This window comes from Sus scrofa, chromosome 5 (assembly GCF_054392235.1).
Source record: "Sus scrofa isolate SSC_HxYL_T2T_F1_AM1 chromosome 5, Sscrofa_HxYL_maternal_Yorkshire_Landrace_v2.0, whole genome shotgun sequence".
Taxonomy (NCBI): domain Eukaryota; kingdom Metazoa; phylum Chordata; class Mammalia; order Artiodactyla; family Suidae; genus Sus; species Sus scrofa.
The window spans coordinates 74,132,221-74,159,760 of NC_139387.1; the positions used below are offsets into that span (position 1 = coordinate 74,132,221).

At 54.7% G+C, this 27,540-nt stretch overlaps 1 protein-coding gene across 1 annotated transcript in view; it reads right to left on the bottom strand.

Moving 5' to 3' along the window:
- The window catches only part of TEAD4 (TEA domain transcription factor 4), a 64,256-nt gene that overhangs the window by 17,559 nt on the left and 19,157 nt on the right, over window positions 1-27,540 (bottom strand). Inside the window, exons 3-8 of the mRNA NM_001142666.2 lie at window positions 19,612-19,866; window positions 6,655-6,719; window positions 6,234-6,296; window positions 1,824-1,952; window positions 495-538; window positions 46-101 (exon numbers count right to left, since the gene is read on the bottom strand). Coding sequence (NP_001136138.1) covers window positions 46-101; window positions 495-538; window positions 1,824-1,952; window positions 6,234-6,296; window positions 6,655-6,719; window positions 19,612-19,837 — 583 coding nt within the window. The 5' untranslated portion in view covers window positions 19,838-19,866. The remainder of the gene's footprint in view (window positions 1-45; window positions 102-494; window positions 539-1,823; window positions 1,953-6,233; window positions 6,297-6,654; window positions 6,720-19,611; window positions 19,867-27,540) is intronic.

A 27,540-nucleotide genomic window follows, 5' to 3' on the forward strand; every position in this document is an offset into this window, starting at 1 on the left:
GCAGAAGACGCAGGGGGGCAAGGGAGCCAGGCACTGCCGACCCACCTGGCAGAGGCAGCGACGGCTGGACAGTGTAGGTTTGCTGAGAGAAAGGTTTCACACTGTGGGAGACAGGAGAGGACGTGTGAGCCTGGGGCCAGTGGCTCTGGCTACCCGCTTCTGCAGGATTCTGGCCAACCCACAGAAGCAGCCTGTCTGTTGGGAAAAACCACCCCTCCTCCCTGCCTCTATCTCTACCAGCCAGGGAGCTGGTTCCAAGCCTCCTCCAAAGGTTCCGAGCTCAGGCCCTGCTACACCCTGGATAGACAGGAGCTGCAGCAAGTGCCACCCCAGGGTGCCCGTGAGTAGGAAGGCCTGATCCCTAAGTGCAGGGCCATCCTGCAAGGCCGACCCCAGACAGCGGCCCGTCCACCCTGCAGCCTAGGTCAGCCGCATGAGCTCACGGACTCCAGTGGTGCCCAGGGAGCAAAGGGCAGCCCCGTGGCCATACTCACTCGTGGGACGTTCCGGCTTGGCCCGGCAAAGCTCCTTGCCAGAACTAAGGAGGCAAAAGCGCAGAGTCAGCAGAGCCTCAAGAGCGGGGACAGACCCGGCAGGGGCCTCACCGGAGGGCGAGGCTGGTGGTGGGAAGCATGATAATGCTGTGGCCTGGGGCCAGGCAGAACCACATCCCAAAGTGTGTTTCAAGGAACTTTCGCCTCGAATGCCCGCCGCTGAGGGCTCTCGGGAGAAGTGCCCAGACTCCCAAACTTGGCACCCATCTACCTCCTCAAAGACTGATCCATAGTATAGGTACCCACAGTCCTAGAGTCAAGAATCCTATTTAGGGAGTTCCCGTTATGGCTCAGCAGTTAATGAACCTGACTGGCATCCATAAGGATGCAGGTTCAATTCCTGGCCTCGCTCCGAGGGTTAAGGATCCGGCATTGCTATGAGGTGTGGTGTAGGTTGCAGATGCGGCTTGGATCCCGAGTTGCTGTGGCTGTGGCTGTGGCGTAGGCCAGCAGCTAAAACTCCAATTCGACCCCTGGCCAGGAAACCTCCATATGCCGTGGGTGTGGCCCTAAAAAGACAAAGAAAAAGAGAATCCTAATTACATCTGAGTGCCCCCATCTCACTTGCGCACAGTCACTGCGGCTGCTGTCCTGTCTATTCAACACCCTGCTGGACTAACGGTCTCTGGACACGCTTGGAAAAACTGGAAAAACCTTGGACACAAGCCTCACCTGGCACAGGGCCTGCGACAGCCCCTTCCTCTCGGGCCTGAGCCAGTGCAAAGAGACATCCTGAAGTCCCGTTAGTCCCAGCAGGCTAGGAATCCCTGTGAGGACGCAGCCCTGGGAAGGAGGGGCCTTTCTGGACTATTTGAGCACGTGACCAACCTGGTCACAGCAGAGAGATCAGTTCTGGAGCCGAGAAGTTTAAAATTCCAGAGAAGTCTGTTCCTGGACATCAGCCCTCCACCTGGGAGGTGCACCTAAGGGTGCAGGTTGAGGCGGGGAGGCGGGGGCTGTTCAGGACACGCTGCTGCTGCACCAGAGCCTGGGGCCTCAGCATCCTCTCCTGTAAACTGGGCCGACTCTGCAGAGCCACCGGCCTAGCCGGCCAACAGGTGACCTCACCCTGTGTCGCTGCCAAGGCCCTGAGGAAGGGGTTCCAACACCTGCGTGGCCCCTCGCTCCTTGGTCCCTCCTTCCCCGGCTCTCCTGGCCCGAGAGGACTCAAGTGAGGACTTTGGTGCGGCCAGTGCTGGGGCGCCTCGCGGGGGGAGGAGTGAGAAGGACAGGGTGGTGTGGCCTCTGGCTCCGGGCAGCCCCACTTACCCCTGAGACTGCCGGGTAGCCTGGGCCCCGGGCGAGGGCCATTTTATTGTGGAAGGCTGAGGCGGAGATGATCTGGGCGGACGACATGGTAGCCATGCTCTGCAGGGCCTTGTCCTTAGCTGCCTGATCCTGGGGAGACATTGGAGGGAGGGCCTCAGCGCTGGGCCCCACCGCAGGCTCAGGGGAGGCGGGGGCCGGGCTGGTGACAAGAACGTCAGAGCCTGGACTCGGCCCCCCCCCCCCCCGGGGACCAGGCTCAGGCTCAAGTTCCTACAGGGCTCTGAACCTGTCCTGTGCCTCTGAGTCAGTCACTCGGTATCTCTGGTTGCTTTCCTCATCCGGCCAAGGGGGGTGACACTTGTCCTGCCTACTGCATGAGAGGTTAAAGGAACTCTGGAGGCCGGACCATAGCTTCATTTACCAACCTTGGGGACACTTGCAAGCTGGGCCTGCCCAGGCCTTGTTCGCCGCCACACCAGGGGCGGCTGGCGCCCCACCAGACTCACAGGTGATGATGCATGACATCTGTTCAGCAGGGGTCATCCTTGGTCACGTGGACAGTGACAGGGGAGGGCCTCCTGTGGCCCCTGCCCTGTGGTCTCCACTGTACCACAGGCACTCGGGCACCTGAACCTTCTACATGTCAGAATGGAAATATGGTTCATCAGCCCTCTGTGGGTCCAAAGACCACCCCCTCCCCAAAGTGGCTTCACCCCACACAGACTCTGAACAAATCCCCAGTATGAGCTAGTTATAATAATAATAGTAACAATACTTCATTAATACTTGAATAAGCCACTGGTTCCCATCCTAAGTTCCCCAGTCCCAAAGGTCTTCAGAACTAAGACAGGAGTTCCCATCGTGGCTCAGTGGTTAACGAATCCGACTAAGAACCATGAGGTTGCGGGTTCGATCCCTGGCCTTGCTCAGTGGGTTAAGGATTCGGCGTTGCCGTGAGTTGTGGTGTGGGTGGCAGACGCAGCTCGGATCCCGCATTGCTGTGGCTGTGGCGTAGGCTGGCAGCTACAGCTCCGATTAGACCCCTAGCTTGGGAACCTCCATATGCCGTGGGTGTGGCCCTAGAAAAGGTTAAAAAAAAAAAAAAAAAAAGACAAAAAGAACTACTAAGACAATATCCAACATTCTCAATTTCAAAAAGCCTAATGGGAAGTTCCCATCATGGCGCAGCAGAAATGAATCTGACAAGCATCCATGAGGGTGGGGGTTTGATCCCTGGCCTTGCTCAGCAGGTTAAGGATCCAGCATTGCTGTGAGCTGTGGTATGGGTCGCAGATGAGACTCGGATCTGGTGTTGCTGTGGCTGTGGCGTAGGTTGGCGGCTGCAGCTCTGACTCAACCCTGAGCCTGGGAACCTCCATATGCCATGGATGCGGCCCTAAAAAGACAAAAAAAGAAAAGAAGAAGAAAACAAAAAGCCTAATGGGAATCATGTCTTCATCCAAAATAAGACCACACACACAGACTGAAGAGCAAGTACCGTCTGGTGTGGGTAACATTACTGGGGCTCACAGGTGGGATTATATCAACTTGGGAGCTCTGATTAGAAATTCTATCTTTATGATGAATTTTTTTTTTGGCCACGACCGAGGCATGTGGAAGTTCCCAGGCCAGGGAATTGAAGCTGCGGCACAGCAGCAACCAAGCCGCTGCAGTGACAATGCCAGATCCTTAACCCACTGAGCCACCAGGGAACTCCCTATGGTGAATTTTTTTTTAATGGAAAAAAAAAATTGCCCTTTAAATAAAAATCAACTTGGTGGACCCAAATCTGTGGGACAAACAAGCTGACTGCCGAGGGAGGGTTGTGCACTTCACAGCTGGCTTTGCATATGATTTCGCTCAGCCAGGTGGGTAGGCATCAGGTGGTGTCAGGCCCAAGGGGTCCAGGTGGTGTACCCCATGTCCTGTGGGGTGCAGCAGTGGGGCTGGAACTGTCCACTCGGCCTCTCAGGGACCCTTACACTCATAGCGCACGAGACAGCCCCAGAAAGGTAAAGAACACTGCCTCGCTAGGATTCTGGACTTCTCGGCCCTCCTGTGAGGCTGCCAGGACCCGTAGGAGTAGGAACCCCAATGGAAGATGAAGAAATGAGGCTCAGAGAATTTAGGGGACTAGAGTGTTGACAGTGGTCACGTGACAGTAGGCCTGGTGAGGTCCGTCCAGGATGGCACACCCATAACCTCTGAGCCTCTGCTGGCCCGGGGACCCAGCAAACCAAGGAGAGGCACATCCAGATCTGACCATACCCACCGTCCCCACAGAGGCCCAGGAGGCCATGCCAGGTCCTGGGGCACCTTCAACCCCCTGTCCTTCTGGGGTCAAACTTGGGCCTTGCTCCAGGGTGTCTCTGACAACCAAAGCAACAGACTGCCTCTTCTTAAGGACTCTGACACTTGCAGGAGGAAGAAGCCATACACGCCCAGGGCTTCTGTCTCCAGGACACAGATGGGGCGGCAGGCTGCGCCCCAGAAAGCCCACAGACCCCTGTTTACAACTGCATCGTGAAGGCAGAGAGCTCCAACTCTCAGCATCAGCAACTGCGTCCCTTCCCCGTGGCCGGGCTAAATGAAAGGGCCGGGCTTCGGGGTGTGGGACAGAAATCAGGTGGGAGTGGGCAGTGACATCAGTGACAAGGCTACTGAATTTTGAGGCTGGAGGGGTCCTCAGTCACCACCTTGCTTAACCTGTTATTTTATAGACGGGGAAGCTGAATGGAGCCTGAGGCAGGTGACTGACCTGGCCAGGTGCCCAAGGCCTAGGGCAGAGCCAGGCCAGAGCAGGCCTGTGACCCGAGGATTTCTACCTGACCTCGCCATCCACCAGGAGCTTAACCCCCTTTGAGAGTAAGACAAAATCCCCAGACCAATCGTCTCAAAAAAAAAAAAAAAAAAAAATGCATAGACATGAATATCCGCTTATTATTGAAGGGGTTCATGGCTCCCCTTGAAACCTATCCGGCAGCTGAAGGCTATTCCTGGAACTCAAGGGAAATAATGGCTCTAAGCAGGACCCTGGATGTTTTGCTCTCCATCTGGGCCCCTGCCAGGCCCCAGTGAGTCACAGGAGGACCAGAGAAGGGAACGAGGAGCAAGTAGACTCTGGGCCTGGGGTGTCTGGGTACAAGTGCCAGCCTGAGAGGGAGGGCCCAGCAGCTGCGGGCCTGCCAGCTGTCCCGGGACAAGGGAGAAAGGGCTGGGCCACAGCTGTGGGGCAGGGGCAGCTGGGCTGATGCAGGAAGAATGGAGTTGAGTGGGCGGGCGGGGATGGGGGAGACAGTTTTCGGGGAGTTCCCACCATGCATTTGGGGCCTCCAATGTCAGGGTCACGGACCCAGGGCCCGGATGGGCCCTCTATGGTCCTCTAGTCCAGGGCCTTTTAAACTGGTTTCTGACGATGCTTTCAGGTTCAAGGGTCGTGGAGACTGAGAAGTGACTCGGAAGAGGGGTCCCTAGCCTGCTCTTGGCCATTCTAGCTTTGACCAGAGTGGCTCCTCTGACAACAGCTCGGGGTGCTATTTAATCTGGGTGAAAAACGAAAGGGCTTCCGCTGTTTGAAAAGTTGTTCTTGGATTTACTGGTTCTGGTCCAAGCCCCCGGTGTGGCTCCTCCTGCCAAGGAGCCACAGACTCTGCTGTTACCTCCTCCGTGATGGGGAGCACGCACCCCCTAAATGTTCACACCCAAGGGCCCCTCGCTCCAGGGTCCCCGCAGCCTAAGGCCTGTGGCTGCCCCCCCCACAGTAGTCACTTGTTGGCAGATAGCCCTGCAAGGCGGGGCTGATCCAGGGAGGGGAGCACCAGTCCCAGAGAGCAGGGCAGGAAGGAATTCCACTAGCCCTGCCCCCAGCACAGAACCGCACCCCAAGGCAGGGCTTCCACACGTGGTCCTCCAAGAATGGGCTCTGGAGGGCCATCCTGCTACTGCTCCCAGCCAGGCGATTCGGGGTGTGCACTGACCCTCTGAGCTGCAGGGGGGAGGAAGCACAGCAGGGGATGGGCCTGTGCCTCCCAGGATGGTACTGTGAGCCTGGCCATACACACACACCACACACCACACACACATACCACACACACACACACACACACACACACACACACACACACACACACAGCCTGGCCATACACACACACCACACACCACACACACATACCACACACACACACACACACACACACACACACACACACACACCTCCCAGCCAATGTCCTTCAGCACTGACGCCCCTTCCACCCCCCTTTCCTCAGCACCAAGAAGTGCACTGGCTCCATGGGCAAGTGTCAGCCCTCGAACCCAAGGGAAGACTTTTCCTACTGCAAAAAGAGCCCCAACTCCCGGGGACCGTCCCCACCGTGCCGCGGGCTCTCCTTTGCACCGCTGCCTTTGCCTTACCTTTAGCTTGGCCTGGATCTCACGGGCTTTTCGCCGAGCCAGCACCTGGATGTGGCTGGACACCTGTGGCAGGAAGAGGGGTTCCTATTCCTACCTCCCCGACCCCAGGCCCCCCATCCACATCACAGCCCCCACCGCATCATGGGCTGAATGAATGAATGAAAGGGCCAGTGACTGATGGGCCCTCAGTCCCGCCTCCCCCAGCTACACAAACTGAAGCCCTTCTGCTGACCTGGAGAAGGGTGAGGAGGGGTCTCTCCCAAGGGATGGCAGCAGGGACCCCAGGGAAACTGACCGTCTGGGGCATACCCAGCAGAGAACCCCTTCCCCAGCGGGTTCCCAGAGCCCACACCCCATCCTGCAAAGGGCCTGGCCCACCTTGGGAGCCAGCCAGCACCAGGGAACCTGCCCCAGGGCCCACCTGCTTCCTGGTGCGGGTCTTTCCAGTGCGGAGCTTGATGTAGCGGGCGATCAGCTCATTCCGACCTGCAGAGACACCAACAGCCTCTCAGCGGGTGGACAAGGACAGAGCCAGGCGAGTGGAGGACCTGAGGCCCCTTCCTTCTTGGGGTGAGGATTCTAGAGGTTCCCTCGTGCCCTCCTCAGAGTTAGGGATCTCCCAGCAGCGAGAGGAGGCCTTGCTGGGGGACTAGTAACCTGAGAGCAAGGTGACAGGGCCATGGGACTCTGGGCAGGAGCACACAGATCAAGAAGCCCTCCTGGAGCCTCCCCATCAGTGGCCTCTGCCCTCGCCTCCTCTTGGGGCCTCTGCTCGCTGGGGGGGCTGCAGGGAAGAGCCTGGCCTTGGTCCTTCCACCCAGGCAGCTTCCACAGTCCCCGTCACCTCCATTAACAGCAGGACCTTACAGGATGCCTGTACTATCTGTGGACAGCAGGGGACATGGGGGCAGGTGGGTGGGTGGGGGGCTGGCGCATGCAAGTGCTGAGAAGATGGAGTGACTCCAGAGAAGAACCTGAGACCAACCCCTAACCCAGATCCAGGAAACCCAGCCAACCATATCTCCACGCTCTGGCTCGACCGACGGTCACCAGGTCACATGCACGCTTGCTGCGGGCCCAGCCTCTTAGAGATGACACTGCAAGATCCCACAGAACCATGGGGTCCCCACATCCTTTCTTACTGTGAGGTCAAGACCAGAGGGCACCACCCAGCCAAGGAGAGGTGTGTGCCCACCTGATGGCCCAGGCAGGGCACTCGTCAGATGGGGCCATGCTGCCTGCTCAGAGGACTGGGCGGTCGGGTAAGCCTTGAGCTGCAATGCCCACTGGTAGGACTAGGCCAGAGAGAAGGGCACTGGTGGGGAGAGGGAGGGCAGGAGGGTCTGAGCAGAAGTTATTACTTCTTTTCCCCGCCTCCAGGCCCAGGGGCCTTGCTGAGCCTGAAGGGCGAGGCGAGAGGAAGCTGCTGATGTAGGGGCAGGCGAGACAAGTGGGCCGTCGGCCACCTGGGTTATATCCAGAGAGCACAGCCAAGGCCACGCGGGCCCCCCAGCTGACCTTTCCCCACTGCCAAGGCTGAATTAAGAGGCCACCCTTGGGAGGTCTGGTCTGCCAGAAGGACTTGCTAGCCTGGGAGCATGGATCCTGTGTCAAGGAGGGAAAGATGGGAGCCCAGACCCCAGGGACAGGTCTGTGGGCTGGTGTGCCCCTAGACTCGCGAGCCAGCACGATACCTCTTTCAAAACTTGCCAAGGAAAGGCTTCCCGCAGGCATCCAATGAACATGCAACAGCTCCCCTGCATCTAACTAGAGGTGCTCACGCTGTAGCTACAAAGGCCGCTTTCACGGACCCAGAGTCTAAGCATCACCAGCGGCGACTAAAAGTGGTCACCAGACTGGGAGTTGGGGCGGCAGCTCCACAAACAAGTCCTGGGACCCCAGCCAGGCACTTCCCTCTGGACCCTCCCAAGGCCTTCTCTTCTTAAACCTGGGCCCCAACAACCATAGGCTTTTTCATTCAAATGTGTCTGAATTGCACAGACTTTGGAGACAGACCTGAACTTTGACTCAAGTGACAGCTGTCTATGGTTCAGCCTCCTTGTCTGTAAAACAAACATGTTCCAGGCCCACGTGAGTGGTCCAGCCCCACAGTCCTGCAAAGGGCAGGGCGGGGAGGAGGGTCCCTGCGACCCAGAGGCAGATGATGGTGCTGGCAGACGTGGTACTCTGGGTGGGCTGGAGACGCCTGGTGCCAGTGGTGGGGAAGCTGGTGGGACGGGGATGGATGGGGACACTTTGGTCAGAGGCTCCTTAGACACCAGCCAGGATCAGGCTCTGGTGCTGCTCTAGCCCACACCATGTGGCCGGCAAGAGCCCACCACTCTTGTGTCTCTTCCTTCTAGATTCTAGGCACCTCAGAGAAAGGAAGGGACCGTGTGCACCTTCAGGTCTGCACTCCCAGGACCTGGCACCTATTCATCAAATGAATGAATGAGTCTGCCAGTGAAATAGATGGCTGTTGTCTTTTTTTTCTTTCTTTCATCCCCCCCCCCCTTTTTTTTTTTTTGGTCTTTTCAGAACTGCACTCATGGCATATGGAGGTTCCCAGGCTAGGGGTGGAATCAAAGCTGCAGCTGCCAGCCTACACCATAGCCGCAGCAACATCAGATCTGAGCTGTGTCTGCGACCTACACCACAGCTCACGGCAACACTGGGTCTTTCACCCAATGAGCGAGCCCAGGGATCAAACTCGCAACCTCATGGATACTAGTTGGGTTTATAACCTGCTGAGCCACAACAGGAACTCCCAGAAAGCTGATGGCTGTTTTCAAAACCGAGGTCAGAATCCAGCCACTTCTCATCACTTCCCCCTCCGGAGTCCCAGGTACCACCCTACCTGGTGAGATGGTGGTAAGAACTTCCTGCCTGGATTCCCCAATTTCAGTCTATTATCAACACAGCAGCCACAGGGATCCTGTTAAAACTCAATACCCCCCCCCAATAGCTTCCCTCCTCCCTCCCTTGAAAGTATCTGAGCTCCTATAATAGCCTGGGGGCCCCCACAAGATCTGTCCACCAGCTCAGCCCCTCTCCAACCAGCACATAGTGCATGTTTGATAAATATTTGCTAAATGAATGAAAAGAGAATGAGTGATTAGATGTTGGTAATATTCTAAGAGAAATTTGTAAGTTTAGGTGCAAATAACCTTTCACTTCCAATTAGTCCAACGAAATCTCCAATCTCCAAAGTGCTTTCTTTTCTTTTTCTTTTTTTTTTTGCTTTTTAGGGCAGCACCTGCAGGATATGGAAGTTCCCAGGCTAGGGGTCAAATTGGAGCTGCTGGAGTTCCCGTCATGGTGCAGCAGAAATGAACCCGACTAGGAACCATGAGGTTGCAGGTTTGATCCCTGGCCTCGCTCGGTGGGTTAAGGACCCAGTGTTGTTGTGAGCTGTTGTATAGGCCAGCGGCTACAGCTCTGATTCGACCCCTAGCCTAGGAACCTCCATATGCCACAGGTGCAGCCCTAAAAAGACAAAAAAAAAAAAAAAATTGGAGCTGCAGCTGCTGGCTTACACCACAGCTCACAGCAACGCTGGATCCTTATCCCACTAGGTGGGGCCAGGGATCAAACCCACATCATCATAGGTACTAGTTGGATTCATTTTGACGGCACCACAATGGCAAGTCCCTCAGTTTTTGTTTTTTTGTTTTTTTGTTTTTTTTTGTCTTTTTACTATTTCTTGGGCCGCTGTCACAGCATATGGAGGTTCTCGGGCTAGGGCTGCCGGCCTACGCCCCAGCCACAGCAACGCAGGATCCGAGCCGCGTCTGCGACCTACATCACAGCTCATGGCAACGCCAGATCCTTAACCCACTGAGCAAGGCCAGGGATCGAACCCGCAACCTCATGGTTCCTAGTCAGATTCGTTAACCACTGCGCCATGACGGGAACTCCCTCAGTTTTTTTTTTTAAGATGACCTTTTCCAAAAAAATTGGGGGTGGGGGTGGCCAGAGCATGCAATGGCTTTGAATGGGTTCTCAGTTCCCAGACCAGGGACTGAACCCAGACTGCAGCAGTCAAAGTACCAAATCCCCACCACTAGACCACCGGGGAACTCCTGGTGCTGTCCTTTTTTTGGCCGTGCCCATAGTCTGTGGAAATTCTCTGAACAGGGATCAAACCCGGGCCACTGCAGTGACAACACTAGATCCTTAACCCATCACATTGCAAGGGAACGCCCTCCCGGTACTTTCTTATCCTGCTCTCGTTTGTGCTCCTCTCTACAGGAACAAATCCAGATTTCAGTAGAGCCTAGAACACCTAAAAATGGGGAGGCTCTCTTTGAGAAAAAGAATTAAAAACACAAATGCAAAATTAGGTGAAGGCCTCTTGGGGATTGCTGGATGGGTTCACACTCTTGCCATGGTGATGGCCCCATAGGTGTACACAGTCATTACCAAAGTGTCCACTTCAAATATGTATAGTTTATTGTATGTCAATTATACTTCATTAAAGCTACCTTAAAATTTTTCATTAAAAATAAAAGAGCTCCTGTTGTGGCTCAGTGATAACAAACCCAACGGGTATCCATGAGGACACGGCTTCAATCCCTGGCCCAGTTCAGTGGTTTAAGGATCCAGTGTTGCCTCAAGCTGTGATATAGGTTGCGGACCTGACTTGGAATCCACGTTGCTGTGGCCGTGGTGTAGGCCGGCAGCTACAGCTCCAATTTGACCCTACCCTGGGAACTTCCATATGCCACACCTGCAGCCCTGAAAAGACAAAAAAAAAAAAATTGAAAATTAAAAAATAAACAATAAAAAAAATAAAACGTTCAGGTACCTGAGGGGGCCCACGTAAGTGACAGGCCTGAAGAGCCAGGCTTACCAATGTCACAGGAAAGCCGCCCCCCATAGAAGGGCAGGCAGATGGAGAAACTGAGGCAAGAAAATCCCACCCAGACGGACTACCCGGATCTAGGACGATGCCTGGGTTTGAGTCCTGGTTCAGTCACCTGGCAGTGGCACAGGGCCTGGCACAGAGAAGGAGCTGGGTCAGCGGGAGGTCCACCCCCAGACCGGGCAGGCCTCCTAGTCCAGACGCAATGACGCATCCTCTATAGCACGTGCTGAACAGCAGCTGGGAGGCCCCTGCCCACCCTCAGCTGAGACCCTTACTCTGTGCATCACAGATGACCCCCCAGGTCATGAAGATGGAGACCCGTCCAGCGCGTGTCTCTGCCACAGGCTTCAGAAGCTCTGCCTCCAGACAGGCCATCCCGGCCCTGGGCAAGAGGCTAGTGGTAGGGCCACAGGAGCCAGACCCAAGGGGTCCAAGGCTGGCTCCAATGGCTCTGTACTTTCCAAGTGTGTGTCTCCTCTCCCCTTGCGGGCTCATCTCAGGCCATTACCCCAGCCAGGCTCGTTCTGCTCCTCAGAGACAATGCCAGCAGCGGAAGGCTGGGATTCTCTGGGTGGGTGGAGTCAAGAGAGGCACACAGCTTCCTTCCTGCTACCTCAGGTCCAGCCCAGCCATTCTGCTCCCTCCAGACCAGCTGGCATCTAATCCAGGCCTTATACAGACATAGGGAACTGCTGTAGTTTCTTTCACTTTCATGATACAATATAGTGACAATAATGAACATTTATTGCGAACTTGCAGGCACCTGAACAAAATGCAAATATAATACTGGGACAGCTTTCTCTGCATTCACACTTTCAATCTGCACAAAAGCTCATGAAGCAGGTACTATCACCTTCATTATCCACGGGGAATTCCAAGAACAGAGAGGTTTAGAACTAGTTCAAAGTCACAGGCCAGCAGGGGTTGAGATTCAAACCCAGGCTGTCTGGTTCTAGAGCTCATCTCTCTCTCTTCTTTTTTTTTTTCCTTTTCCTTTTTCAGGGCCGTACCTATGGTATATGGAAGTTCCCAGGCCAGGGGTTGAATCAGAGCTGTAGCCACAACTCTAGATTCAAATTGCATCTGCAACGCTGGATCCTTAACCCACTGAGCAAGGCCAGGGATCCAACTTGCATCTTCATGGATACTAATCCAGTTCTTAACCCGCTGAGGCACAACGGGGATGCATAGATACCATCTCTTAACTCTTGCAGTATTAATTCTCTATAACATTGGATTGAGGTGATGGACCAGCTCACCCCAGAGGTCCTAGCTGGCCTAAGCAAGAAGAAACCAGAGAGGGGAAGTGACTTATTCAAAGCTACACGGTTTGTTGCCGTCCCAAAGCCACAGGAACATCCGTTTCTAAGGCCACACCCATTGCTTCACAATGGCTGCTTTTTCCCATGGATGCCTCCCCTGGCTGGGCTGGAGCTTCCTCTGCCAGAGACTATTTTGCTCCAGCCCTCTGGACCAGTCTCCGGGCCCTGATTCCCTGAGTCTTTGTGTAAAGTAAATTCTTAGTGATGTTTCATGGCCCCCTTGTCCTGACCCTGGCCAGGCCCTGCAGGGAGAGCCAACTATCTGGACTGCCCACCTGTTTTCACTCTTCTGGAAAGTGGTACCCAGCGCAGTGGGAGCCAGTGTATCCTGGATGATGGAGACACCAGGAGGCCCACAGAGCCAGCGGTAGATGCAGAGAGATGCAGACAGTGTGTAGAGCCCTGAAGCCACAGTGAAGGTAAGCAAAGAAGAGCAAGAGCAGGAGGACACTAGGAGAAAATCCAGCTGAGTTGGTGGGAAGGCAGGAGACCTGTATCCCTGTCCCAGCTCCGCCACCAGCTGTATAATCCCAGGTCCCTTCCCCTCTGGTGGTTGAGATCATGGCTGGGGAAGCAGGAGCCCAGCTTGGACATGGTGGAGGCTAGTCGGAGGCAGTGCGGCAGGTGGTCTGGTGGGGATGGAAAGGATGCCCTCCCAGACTGTGGCTCTTCCATCAGAGGACATGTGTCCATAGACCCCCAGCCCCACCCGACCATGGGTGAGGACAGCTGACAGATCCTCAGGCTAAAGGTGGGGCACTCCCAATGCAGAGTCCACACAGAGTGACCAGCATGTTCTCTGAACCCCACACCCAGTGTCACACTTGTCCCGCCAGCTACCCCAAGCTGTTCCTCAGTTGCACACCAGCAGAAAAATTGTTATCCCATTTGCAAAATCCTATCTGGGACAGGTTTTTCTGTGTCTCATTCCCCCCTGGGCAGGAAACATATCACATGTTTATGCATAAGGGTCAACAAAGGCAGTTGATCTTGCCGGTATTGCTGATAAGGTACTGTTAGAACTAACTAGTAGTTTGTAAAGTTGAAAGGGCAGGACTTCCCCCACAGGTAGATCTTTACAGAGGCCTCAGGGAGAGCGCCCTTTACAGGAGCTGGGGCCTGGGGAGAGAAGGCCAGCCCGCCCTATTGCCCATGGCCTGGCCTGAGGGCCTCTCTGGCCAGGGATCAGCTGAAACCATAAACACCTGCAGCTGGAGGAGGAGGCTATTTGTGGAGGAAAAAACTTCAAGCCTGACATCTGAGCTGTTACAGCCATTGTCCCTGGAGGGCTGAGGCTTCTGATGAAATCCTACCCCATGTGCAAGGCCACTGCTCTTCCTCTTCCTCGCTCCTGTCCCCACCCAGGTGGGCGTGCCCATTCTCGCCTCCAAGCCTGGTGCACAAGGTCTGTGCCTTCATGGGCTCAAGTCATTTGAGCTTCTCGAGGGCAGGGATAAAGTTGAGCCCCGAAGCTCCAGGCTGCTCACTGGGCACCTCTCCCCTCTGTCCCAGCAGCCACACTAAAGATACTGATTTCTTCCAACTACATGAAAAGATGCTCGACCTCACTATCCTTAGGGAAATGCAAATCAAACTGTGAGATACCACCTCACACCCACTAGAACAGCTCCTGGTAAAAAGTGGAACATAAAGTGTTGGTGAGGATGTGAAGAAATTAAAACACTTGTACGTTGCCAGCAGAATGGAAAATGGTCCAGCCATTTGTGGGAGACAGTCTGGTAGTTCCTCAAAAATTTAAAGAGAATTACCATGTGGTCCAGCAATCCCACCTCTAGGTAGACACCCCAAAGAATTGAAAGAGACCAATACTTACACACCCGTGTTCACAGCAGCACTCCCCACAACAGCCAAAAGGCAGAAAACCCGCAAGAACATCAGTAGAGAAACAGATCAACAAAAGGTGGTGTATACGATGGAAATATTATTCAGCTACGAAAAAGAGAAGAACGAAGGTCTGACATCGTCTACAATGTGGATGAACCTTGAAGACATTGTCCTAAGAAAACCCACCCAGACACAGAAGAACAAGTACTGTAGACTCCACCATCGTGATGAAGCCAGAAGAGGCAAGTTCACAAAGACAGAGAGTAGATTAGAGGCCACGGGGGCCTGGAGGGAGAAGGGAGTGGGGGATACAGTTTCTGTTGGGAAGAACTAAGGGTTTGGAGATGATGGTAGTGACGGCCACGCACTGGGAATGTACTTAATGCCAATGAACTGTGCACGTGCGAAGGGTCACAAGGGTGAATTTTATGTATATTTTCCCCCAATAAAATAAGAAATACATAATTAAAACCAACCCCAGAGTTCCCATCGTGGCGCATTGGTTAACGAATCTGACTAGGAACCATGAGGTTGCAGGTTCGATCCCTGGCCTTGCTCAGTGGGTTAAAGGATCCGGCGTTGCAGTGAGCTGTGGCGTAGGTCACAGACGCAGCTCAGATCCTGCATTGCTGTGGCTCTGGCGTAGGCTCCGATTCGACCCCTAGCCTGGGAACCTCCACATGCCGTGGGAGCGGCCCTAGAAAAAGCCAAAAAAAAAAAAACCCAAAGGTAGTACTATCAGTGCCCCATTCTTCAAATGGGGAAACCGAAGCTCAGAAGAGGTAAACGACCTGCTAAGGTCACACAGGCCACTGGACAGAGTGGACGCGGATGGAGACTCAGGTCATCAGGCCTCGCTAAGCAGGATGCCAGGGGTCCAGGCCAGGAGAGGGAGAAACAGCACAGCTGACGAAGCAGAGGGCAGCGGAGAAGGCAGGAACAAGGGCAAGGAGTCGGGTAGGAGAAGCTCGGAGGCGGCTCCCTGACCCATCCCATCGCCTCAGTGACAAGAGACCAGCCTGCGTGCAGCCTCTGCTCTGCCCCTTGTCATCTGAGTGATTCGCCTCTGGTGTCCCTTATCACAGGGCATTGCCCAGATCCCCCCAAGCCCACCAGGCAAAGCCCCACCTGTGAGTCACGGCTCACTCTCCCCTGCCCTCCTCCACCCAGCCAAGCTGCATTTCCTTCCAGAAAGCTTCCAAGATACCCCAGCCTTCAACGGACTGGCCATATACAACATAAGTGTCACTGGTTTATGGGCCACGAGGCTCCCAGGGAGACAAGGGAGAGAGGAGAGGAGAGGCAGACTTGGGAGATTCGGGCCAGGGGCCAGGCGGGAAGAGGGGGAGTTGCCCAGAGCAAGACAGAGAGAGCCCTAGCCTGTGGGCAGCAGCAGCAGCAGCAGCAGCAGCAGCAGCAGCAGCAGCAGCAGCAGCAGCAGCGGAGCGAGGCCGCCCAGGCCAGAGGGAGCCACGCTCACCTCGCACCACCTGCCCCCGGGGCCAAAGCCAGGCTGGGTGAGATCAGAATGACCATCCTGGCAGTGCCAGGGAGAGGGGCATGGCGTGACAGGGCAAAACCAATGCTGCATGAGTTGGGAGGACTGGCAGCCCTGGCCCAGGAGCCGGTGCACAGGCGTGGGGGCCTCAGTGCTCATCTGTCATCTGCGTGTTGCCTGGCCCTGGTCCGGGTGTGCAGGGTGGGTGGGGAACAGGCCTGATCCCGTCCTCAGAGTCCCTGGGGCTCTTCCTCCTCTGGGCAGTGTGCTCTTCCTGCCCACGGCCCGCTGCCCACCCAGAAACCAGCTGAGGGCTCTGGATATAGGCGTGGGGGAGGAGGAGGTCCAGGGCTCCTGCCCAGGGCTCAAGACGGGTCCCCAAGGGAAGGGGGTGGTGAGCAGCCTGAGGGAGACAGGCCTGGGTCAGCCAGGCTGCTGGTCCCTTCCCCCACAGGCACTGAGCCCAGGGTCATGGATACCTCCCAGCTGGGCCGCTCCACTCTGCTGAGAGCCCCCATCAATGCCTGCGAGGCCCTGCCCTGGCTCAGCCGCGGCCTGTAAGACGAGATGGGATAAGCCAGCGTCTGGAGCCCAGCAGGATGTGTACTCCCTCGGAGGACAGGTGCCGTGGGGGCTGGGTCAGTCACCAGAGTCTGCCGAGGGAGCGGCTTCCAGTCCCCCTGCTCAGAGCCTGACCCACCTGAGTCGGGGCCAAGCAGGAGGCAGGCAGGCTTCACAGAGCTGATGAGAGCCACTGGGGTGACACTGGGGTGACGGGAGCACCAAGCCCTGCTCTCTCACTTACCACCTGAGCCACTCCAGGGGAAGCTCTTGGCCTTTCTGAGCGTCTCTCTCTGCATCTGCAGAGGCAGTGACCCTCCCTCTGCTCCCTCGAAAAGATGAGGGCCCATCTCTAACAGGTTCCTGGCCTCAGCCCCCTTCTCACTTCCTCCTCCCGTGTCTCAGCCCCTCGGCCCCTCCCCGTCTCAGCGCAAGGGAAGGAGAGGCACGAAGGATGGCAATGGGGCCAGGATGGCCTGCCAAACACCACTTACACCGCGCTCCCCCCGGCAACGGCTCCCCTCCTGCCCAAAGGAATTCCACAGCCCTGCTGTCCCAAACCCTGCTTTGACCAAAGCTAGGCTCTCAACCCCAATACCTTTCTATGTGAATATGGATAGAACCATCCACCTGTCACCACTAAGAAAAAGGGACGCATCCGCCCAGATATCCATCAGCTGGGTGAACGGATAAACACCACCGGCTCGTGCGTACAGTGGAAGGTGATTCAGTCTTAAAAAGGAAGGACATCCTGACACCTGAAATGACACGGAGGAACCCTGAGGACATGATGTCAGGTGAAAAAGCCAGCACAAAAGGACAAATACTGTGTGATTCCATGTATATGAGGGCCCTGGAGGAGCTCTAGCCAAAGCGGTAGACTGGATGGCGGGTACCAGGGACTGCGGGAGAGGGACCTAGGGGCCAGTGCTGAGCGGGGACAGAGTTTCAGTTGGAGGGAATGAGAAAGTTCTAGAGACGGGCAGTGGGGATGGCTGCTCAACCACAATGTGAACGTACTTAATGCCACTGAGCTGTACACTTAAGAATGGGTAACAAAGAAACAGTGGGTCCCACTGTGGCACGCGAGGACTGTCTGCTGGCTCTCCAGACCTGCCACCACCGGGGCCTCCCCAACAGGCAGCACCCTCAGCGTTCTCCCCACACCGAGCGCCTCGAACACAATTGTATTTGCCAGGCCATGTGTCCTTTTAAAGCAGGAAGATCAATCCTGCTAGGCGCCTGGGCACTGACCACTGCCCCATCAAGGGACCCTGATTTCTCCAGCCACACCCCCGCCACGACGTCACCGTCACACCTCAGCTCATGACCAACACGCACCCCACTCTCCATCAAGCCGTGGAAGAGCCCAGGCCACCCAGCTCCACGGGAAGAGCCTACCTAAAGCAGGTCCCACCCCTGGCACCCACAGCTGCTCTGCGCACAGCGGCTGCCTCTTCCGTGAAGCTTCCATGGGGACCCAAAGTAAGAAGCAACCACTGGAGCAGGACGTGGTTAGAGCAAGGTGCCAGGGGAGCCCAAACCAGGGCGTGGAGACCCGCAGAAGTGGGGGCCCCGCAGAGCCTCAGCGGAGGGGCTGGTAAAGTCGGATGAGCAGCTGTAACAGGTAACCGAGGAGCAGAGCTGGGGTCTAGCTCGAAAGGACCTTGCTTCCTCCAGCAGGAGAAGGAATCCCTGCCCTTGCAGGGCAGGTGCAGATTAAAGACAAGCAGGTGGGGCTGGCTCCCTAGACCAGTCACAAAGCAGATTTGAGTTTAGTTAATTGAACAGAGTGGAACAGCGCCCGCCGCCCCCAACATTCACATCCATCCAGAACCTCAGAATGTAATCGTATCTGGAAATGATCTTTTTTTTTTTGGCCTTGCCCATGGCATCTGGAAGTTCCTGGGCCAGGGATCAAAGCCACACTACAGCAGTGACCCAAGCTGCTTCAGTGACAACACTGGATCCTTAACCACTAGGCCAGCAGGGAACTCCAGGAAACAGGGTCTTTACAGAATTAACTAGCTAAGATGAGGGCACACTGGATTAAGGGGGGCCTTATATCCAACGACTGGTATCTTAGAAGAGGAGGACACACAAAGACAGACAGACAGGACGGCCATGTGACAACAGAGTCTGAGACCAAAGTGCTACAGCTACAAGCCAAGGACACCAAGGGCCTCCAGCTGCCCCCAGAAGCTGGGAGGGGGCACAGATCAGATCCTCCGGCAGAGCTTCCAAGGGGAGCCAACCCCCAGCACCCTGAGTTCAGACCTTCAACCTTCTGACTCGGGAGAGGATACATGTCTGTCATCTTAAGGCAGCCCTGAAATTCGAGGTGGTTTTTTACAGCAGCCCTAGGAGCTGAGATCAGTCAGCTGATGAGGCATCTGTGCTGGGGGAGGGGCACCCACGTGGGGGTGGGCACTGGCCCAGAGCCATCTCATGGGAAGCAGGGCAAGACCCTCTGTGGACAGGGGCTTCAGCCAGTCAGAGATCCCCACAGCTCCTACCCAGTCCCAGTGTTTCAGGCTGGGGGTCCCAGGGAACTTTCCAATGGCAATGGAAGCCTGAACGGAGCCTCTAAAAGTTGTTCCGTGTTCATTTTGCTTCCCAGATACCCTCTCTTCCATCCCAAAGTCAACACAGCCCAGGCAGACGGCTCGTTCCTTCCCAGGGTCTGCGGGACAAAGTGCCTCTGTGTCCTGCATTGACAATGACGCAGAGGGCGTGTGGAGCCCCAGACCACGCCTTCCCTGATGGCTCTCAGCTAAGGGGCACACTCCTGCAGGGGGGTGGTCCTCACCCCCCCCCAACCCCGGGACACTCTCAACGCCTTGTGTACAGTTACCTGTATGCCCACCCCCACGTACCATGAGAAGGGACTAGATCTGCCCCGCCCCTGCCTGGCACACCAAAGGCCCAGGTATGAATGAGGGAGTGAACCAGGACCGCCTTCCTAAAGGCCTTCACAGCCACAGTGGGAAGCTGGGAGATCAGGCATCTGCCTGGGGGGTGGCTAAAGGGATTTTCCCAGCCTGCCCCGGGGGGATGTTCTAGGCTTTCCCAAGTTCCATCCTCACAGCCACCCAAAGGTGTCTCCCCTGATGCCTCCCAGCCCTTGGGAGCCTAGGACAGAGTAAAGCAGCGTCTGCCAGGACAAGCCCCAAGAGGTCACCTCTTTCCATCACTTGGAGGGAACCGGGTTGCTGTGCCCAGGCTGTTCCTGGGGCTGGACCATGAGCTGGCGGGCCTGCTGCCCAACACTGACAGCCTCCTTACCGTACATCTTGCCCTCATCCGATAGGATGATCTTGCGCCGACCGCAGGGCGGGTAGATGGCCAGGGCCTCCTGGAAGCTCTGCTCGATGTCGGGGCTCCACACGCCCTCTGCGTCATTGTCAATGGGCTTGTCCAAAGCCTGGCTGCCCCCAGAGACGTTGCTCCCCTCGGGGGAGTTGGGAGAGCTCCACTCGTTGGAGGTAATGGTGCCGGCCTTGCCCTCCAAGGCTCCGCTTGGAGGAGCGCCCGTTGGACCTGGGTGGGCAGAAAGCACAGCATTGGTGGATGAACGTGTGGACAAGGGGGTGGGGGAACCCAGGGAGCACCACCCCTGAACCAGGTGCTTCTCCTTTCCTGGTGCTCATGGCCCAGGAGCTCAAGGGGAAAGCCAGGGAATCCCATGGGGCAAAGAGTGAGGTGGGCGGGGCAGGGCGGGGTGGGGAGGGGCTGGTCAAGGGCAGGTCATCTCCCCTCCACAGACCTCAGCTCCCCACCCCATCAAAGGAGCTCAGCAACCAGGCACTGTCTGATTGTGGCTCTAGGAACCCAGATGGGGCTGAGAAGTTAGATGAGGGCCAAGTACCATGGATGTTCTACATTAGACCAAAAAGGGCCAAGAGCATACAAAATACTGTGCTCTGTTGGTGGGAATGTAAAATGGTGTGACCGCTAGGAAAACAGCATGGAGGGCCAACCAAAAAATCAAAGAGAATGACCATAGCACCTAACAATTCCACTTCTGAGTATATACCCAAAAGAACTGGAAGTAGGGTCTCAAAGACACTCATGTTCAAAGCAACATTATTCACCACAGCCAAGGGACAGAAGAACCCAAGTGTCCATGGACAAATGAATGGCTAAATAAAATGTGGTCTCTACGTATAGTGGAGTGTTATTCAGCCTTAAAAATGAAAAAAAAATCTTTTTGTTTGTTTTTTAGGGCCACCCTGCAGCATATGGAAGTTCCCAGGCTAGGGACTGAATCAGAGCTACAGCTGCAGGCCTACACCACAGATACAGCAATGCCAGATCCTAGCCATGTCTGTGACCTATACTGTAGCTTGTGGCAACATCAGATCCTTAACCTGCTGAAAGAAGCCAGGGATCGAACCCACATCCTCATCGACACTAGTTGGACTCTTAACCCACTGAGCCACAACAGGAACTCCATGAATATGCTTTATTTTGTCTTTTGTCTGGCCTCACCCATGGCATATGGAGGTTCCCAGCCTAGGTCAAATCGGAGCTGTTGCTGCCAGCCTACGCCACAGCCACAGCCACGCCGGATCCTTAACCCACTGAGCGAGGCCAGGGATCGAACCTGCAACCTCATGGTTCCTAGTCGGATTCATTTCCACTGTGCCATGACGGGAACTCTGAATATGCTCTTAACATTACTGAACTGCACACTTAAAAATGGTTCGTGGTGCAGTGGTTAACGAATCCGACTAGGAACCATGAGGTTGCGGGTTCGGTCCCTGCCCTTGCTCAGTGGGTTAACGATCTGGCGTTGCTGTGAGCTGTGGTGTAGGTTGCAGACGCAGCTCGGATCCCTCGTTTATGTGGCCCTGGCATAGGCCAGTGGCTACAGCTCTGATTCGACCCCTAGCCTGGGAACCTCCATATGCCGCGAGAGCGGCCCAAAGAAATAGCAAAAAGACAAAAAAAAAAAAAAAAAAAAATGGTTCAAGACGATAAACGTTGTGTGTTTTATGTGTTTAGAAGAAGCATGCAAGGAGTTCCTGTTGTGACGCAGCAGAAACGAATCTGACAAGTAACCATAAGGTTGTGGGTTTGATCCCTGGCCTCACTCAGTGGGTTAAGGGTCCAGAGTTGCTGTGAGCTCTGGGGTAGGTCGCAAACACAGCTCGGATCCTGCATTGCTGTGGCTGTGGTGAGGGCCAGCAGCTGTAGCTCTGATTCGATCCCTGGCCTGGGAACCTCCATATACCACGAGTGTGGCCCTGAAACAAAAAAGAAGCATGCAATATGGGAGTTCTGGATGACCTAGGGAAAAAACAACATAAAATAATTTAAAAAAAAATTTTTTTTAGGAGTTCCCGTCATGGCTCAGCAGAAATGAACCCAACTAGAAACCATGAGGTTTCGGGTTCAATTCCTAGCCTCGCTCAGTGGGTTAAGGATCCGGCGTTGCTGTGAGCTGTGGTATAGGTCGAGATGAGGCTTGGATCTGGTGTTGCTGTGGCTATGGTGTAGGCCGGCAGCTATAGCTCTGATTAGACCCCTAGCCTGGGAACCTCCATATGCGGAGGCTGTGGTCCTAAAAAGACAAAAGACAAAAAAAAAAAGTTTTAAAGAATAAGCATTAAGGAGTTCCCTTGTGGCTCAATGGGTTAAGGACCCAGCATTGTCACTGCAGCAGCTTGGGGGATGCTGCTATGCTTGGCCGGGGAACTTCCACCTGCTGCGGGAGCGGCCAAAAAGAAAAAAAAAAAGGAATGAACATTAAATAAAAGCATTTTTAGACAAAGATGGAGAGAATTCAGTAGTAAGACGGAAAAAAAAAAGGAACTCGTATGAAAATATACGATATACATGGAAAAGAGGTAAGCCAGGTGACTGGTAAAGACAATACTAACTATATAAACAAGAACAGCAATGAAGATGACTATATTTGATCACACACACACATGCAGAGAAACCATATTTCTGAACTATAAGCTCAGAAAATGCATTTGATGTAAGACCCATTCACAATGAAAACTCTTAGCAAACTGTAAAAACAAAAGGAACGTCTTTAATCTGACAAAAGATTTCTTCCAAAAACCTACTGTGATATTGTGGTTTATAATAAAAAATATGCATTGGTTTTTGCCCCATTTCTGGCAGGGAGCTCCTAAAACCCTTCAAATTCCCTAAGTGCTGAGAGCCACACAGGTGTCTTTTGCTATGGGAATAGGGGGCACCTGAGGATGGGGGCTGGGGGTCAGGAGAACCAACCCGGGGATTAGAGTGGAACTTCAGCCCCACCCACCTGACCTCTGGAGAGGGGTGGGGGGGCCGACTTAATCACCAGTGATTTAATCAACATGCCTACACAAGGACACCTCCATAAAACAGGAAAGGAGAAGGTTCTCAGAGCTTCTGAGTTGGTGACCATGTGCAGATCTAAGGAGAGTGGTGTGTACAGAAAGGGCAGAGAATTCCCATTGTGGCTCGATGGGTTAAGAACCCAACATAGTGTCTGTGAGGATGAGGGTTCGATCCCCGGCCTTGCTCAGTGGGTTAAGGATCCGGCATTGCCACAAGCTGTGGCATAGGTCACAGGTGCAGCTCGGATCCTGTATTGCCTCGACTGTAATGTAGGCTGGCATCTGCAGCTCCAGTTCAAATTCTAGCCCAGGGAACGTCTGTATGTCACACAGATGCAGCCCTAAAATGAAAAAGAGGGAGTTCGTGGCGCAGTGGTTAACGAATCCGACTAGGAACCATGAGGTTGCAGGTTCAGTCCCTGCCCTTGCTCAGTGGGTTAAGGATCCGGTGTTGCCATGAGCTGTGGTGTAGGTCGCAGACACAGCTTGGATCCTGCGTTGCTGTGGCTCTGGCATAGGCCAGTGGCTACAGCTCTGATTAGACCCCTAGCCTGGGAACCTCCATATGCCACAGGAAGCGGCTCTAGAAAAGGCAAAAAGACAAAAAATAAATAAATAAATAAAACGAAAAAGAGAAAAAGGAAAGAAAGGGCATGGAAGCTCCGCCCCCTTCCCCACGCCTTGCCCTGTGCATCCCTTCCACCCCTTCCACCCGGCTCTTCCTGAGCTTCATCCTTTTGCAGTAAACCGGTAATCCGGTAAAAGTGTTTCTCTCAGTTCTGGGAGCCACTCTAGCAAATTAATTGAACCCAAGGAAGGAGGGGGGGTCCTGGGAACCTCCAGGCTGTAGTCAGTGATGACCTGAGCTGGCAGAGGGTGGGGGCGGTCCTGTGGGACTGAGCCCATGCTCTCTCCTAGGAAAAAATGTTACAATTGAGTTGGGGACACTTGCTGGTTGGTGAGGGGGAAACACACCCATTCTCAGATTGGACTTGGTGATTAAACACTAAACGAATTACATTTAAAGTCAGGAATCAGATAAAGAATGCTTACTGTCAATACTTAACACTGAAGTTCTAGGCAACAGAGTAGAACAAAAAAAAAAAAAATCTGAAGATCAGAAGGGAGAAGTAAAATTGTCATTATTCTAAGGAACAGTGAGAGAAGATCAACAGGCTGCCACAAACAAGTCATAAACTTCGAAGAGAAGTTTCCGCAAGACCAATAAATCCAAAACAATTCCATTCTTTTTATGCCAGAAATAAGGCATTAGGCAATATATTTTTTAAAAACCCTCCATTTAGAACCAAAGCCATAACGTATCAAGTATGATAAATCCAACAAAGACATACAATCCCTAAAAATAAAGGACAAGGAAGTTGTGTGATCATGGTCGGGAAAGCAAAATCAGCAAGAGGTTGAATCTCTCCAGACAAATCATAACTAAATCATGAATAAAAATCCCCCAAGCAGAGTTCCCGTCATGGCGCAGTGGTTAACGAATCCGACTAGGAACCATGAGGTTGCGGGTTCGGTCCCTGCCCTTGCTCAGTGGGTTAACGATCCAGCATTGCCGTGAGCTGTGGTGTAGGTTGCAGACACGGCTCGGATCCCGCGTTGCTGTGGCTCTGGCGTAGGCCGGTGGCTACAGCTCCGATTCGACCCCTAGCCTGGGAATCTCCACATGCCGCGGGAGCGGCCCAAGAAATAGCAACAACAACAAAAAGACAAAAGACAAAAAAAAAAAAAAAAAAAAAAAAATCCCCCAAGGTTTTCCACAAAACTTAAGCGGATCCTTAAAGCACAGGGAAGCCCACGTCGGTTCTCAAACCACCTAACTCACTGTCTTACTTCCTTTCTCCCCAGGCTTCACCTTGGGTCAGATCCTTCTCAAACCTCAGCTCCAACCAGACTTCTCTTTAAACCCTGAACATCCCCCCTTGGGGGATCCTCTCCTGTGACTTACACCCCGCTATGTCTCACTCTGTCTCTTTTTTCTCCTTTTTCTTTTTTAGGGCCGCACACACCACATGTGCAACATATGGAAGCTCCCAGGCTAGGGGTCCAATTGGAGCTACAGCTGCTGGCCTACACCACAGCCACAGCCATGCAGGATCCGAGCCTCATCTGGGACCTATACCACACGTCACGGCAACGCCGGAGCCTTAGCCCACTGAGTGAGGCCAGGGATCGAACCCCCAACCTCATGGTTCCTAGTCAGATTCGGTTCCACTGCACCATGACAGGAACTCCTGTCTCAGTCCGCTTCTGATTTCCAAACCTGAATATCTTTCCTGAGTTCAAGCTGCACAGCAACCACCTACCGATCACCAGGTGTCTCCAAAGCTCACCCAAAGTCAAATCTTCAACTTGTGGCTGAATCCTCCTCCTCCTCCCCTTTCTCAGGAAAGGACACCACCTTACATCCAGAGGCCAGAGACCTTATTCCCAGAAACAATTACTGACCACTTCCCTCCTGTCTTTCTCTCTCAGAGCCCTAACCCAAAGCCTCCCCGCTGCTCACCTGGACAACCCAGCCAGCCCCATCCAGACTCCATAATCTTTTCACTGCAGCCAAAGTTTCTGATCCCGTGATTCCTCCACTTAAAATCTTTTAGTGGCTTTCCTGTGCTCCTAGATAATGGGATTTTATAGGGCTTTTTTTTTTTTTTTTTTTTTTTTGTCTTTTTTGCTATTTCTTGGGCCGCTTCCTCGGCATATGGAGGTTCCCAGGCTAGGGGTCGAATCGGAGCTGTAGCCACCTACCGGCCTACGCCAGAGCCACAGCAACTCAGGATCCGAGCCGCGTCTGCAATCTACACCACAGCTCACAGCAATGCCAGATCGTTAACCCACTGAGCAAGGGCAGGGATCGAACCTGCAACCTCATGGTTCCTAGTCGGATTCGTTAACCACTGCGCCACGACGGGAACTCCTTTTTTCTTTTTTTCTTTTCTTTTTTTTTTTTACAGGGCGCTTCATCCGCTGGCTCTCCAGCCATACCTTTCATCCATCTGCACCATCCGGCCTCCCTCTTCCTTTGCACCCACCCCAAGCCCCCAAATCAGTTGCCCGAATGTTATCGGAACTTGCCAAGCTCCTCCTCCGAGCCTGGCAGAGCCAGCTGCCTGGGGCTTCCTCTCTATCCCCCTTCACCTGACCAACCCCTACCCATTTTTACGGTGCAGCCAAAATCTTTTCGTTCACATTTTTATTTCTGTGCTTGAAGGCGAGTTGACTTACAATATTGTGCTAGTTTCAGGCATACCGCCGTTCCAGCCAAAATCTCCATATCCTGGGAGGAGGGCCCCCCACTCCGTGTGTGCCTCTGGCTCCGGCAGACCCCACGCTTCGGGGCCCCTCAGCCCCGGCTCCCAGGGATGGTGGGTCCCCTCAACTCACGGCAGCCCCCACGGGGGCAGGGCTGGCCGTCCTGCCTGCCGCACAGTGCTAGGGAACAAAAGAGTGAGCATGCGCGTGGCCGTGTGACGCGTTCTCTCTAGGACATTGACTTCCTGTGCTTGGGGCTCGCTGTTCCGTGTTGACTGTGGTGTTTAGTGTGAGCAAACAAGAAAATCTCAGCAAACGTCGGACAGCCTGCGCTGTAGGCAAATCACGGTGAGGTTTATGTGGGGGGCTTGCAAAATGAAGGTACAATGTCTGGGATCAAGAGACTGGTTTGGGCTCCGGGTTCTACAAGCCGCTGGCGTGACCACGGACAAGACCCTTGTTTCTCTGGGCTGCGGCCAGCCCCCTGTCACAGTCTGTCCTGGCAGGTCCTTTGTGCCCTGGCAGTGGCTGTGGTTCATGGCCCCGACCCCACCCTCTCCCACGCGGCCTCTCGCCAAACCTTGCAGACTTTCACCTGTGGCTTTGCTCAGAGGAGGCTGGGAAGGGCTCCACCTCTGAGAGGCGTCCACACGACGGACAGGAAGAGGCCCACTGCACAGGGCCTGAGCCACAGCGCATGCTCGAAAAGTTAGTCGCTGTCACTCTGTTACTAAGCAGCACCTAAAGCCTAGCGGAAGGTCCAGAGCTCTAAACAGATCAGGTAAATACAGATACCTTGTGCCCCAAGCCTCGTAGTCTTTACCCAGCCGATTCATCATACGAATACCCAAGGTGTTGTGTGTCCCGGCTTTACCTAGATGTTCTTCTGGGGTCTGATTCTAAACACAGCAGATACCCAGGAGGCCAGAGAGTTAGGAGGTGAGAACGAGGGCAGCCCAGCTTCCCTGATCCCACGTGGGCCCCTCAGAGACCAGGGGCCGTGGTCTGAGCTGGGAGCTGGGAGTTGGAACCTGGGACCTGGGCTGGCCCAGAATGTGGAACAAGGCCCTTCGGTTGCTGCAGGGCCGAGCTGCACACTGCCCCATGAGGGAGGTTTGCAGAGGCCTTGGGCTCCACATCCTGAGACTGGGGCTGCCCCAAGAAGAGCAGGGCAGCGGGTCACCCAAGGCCCTAGGCCACAGGATCCGTTACCAAAGTGGAGTTTCTCCCCGCCCCGTGTGGCCTGCTGTCCCGGGCCCACAACCCTGGCTGCCTGGCCTCTCCCACTCTCGCAGCCCCCGGCCAGGCCTGCCAGCTGCTCCCCTCCCCAGGCCAACCTCCCACACGGGGTCGGGGGTGGGGGGAGGTAAGCCAACACCAGCCCTGAGAAGGGTCCGGCTGCTCCCCCACCCCCACCCCAGCACTCCCCAGTGACCCTGGGACCTGCTTGCATGAGCCAGAGGGAACAGATGGCATGGTTAAGCCTGGGCCAGGTGCCACAAGCAGAGGAACAAAAATAATCCCTGACTTGGCTCTCAGGGCCCTGCCCCCACCCCACCCAAAAACCTACCCAAGGTAAACCCAGGCCCCCAGTATCCTTCCGCTC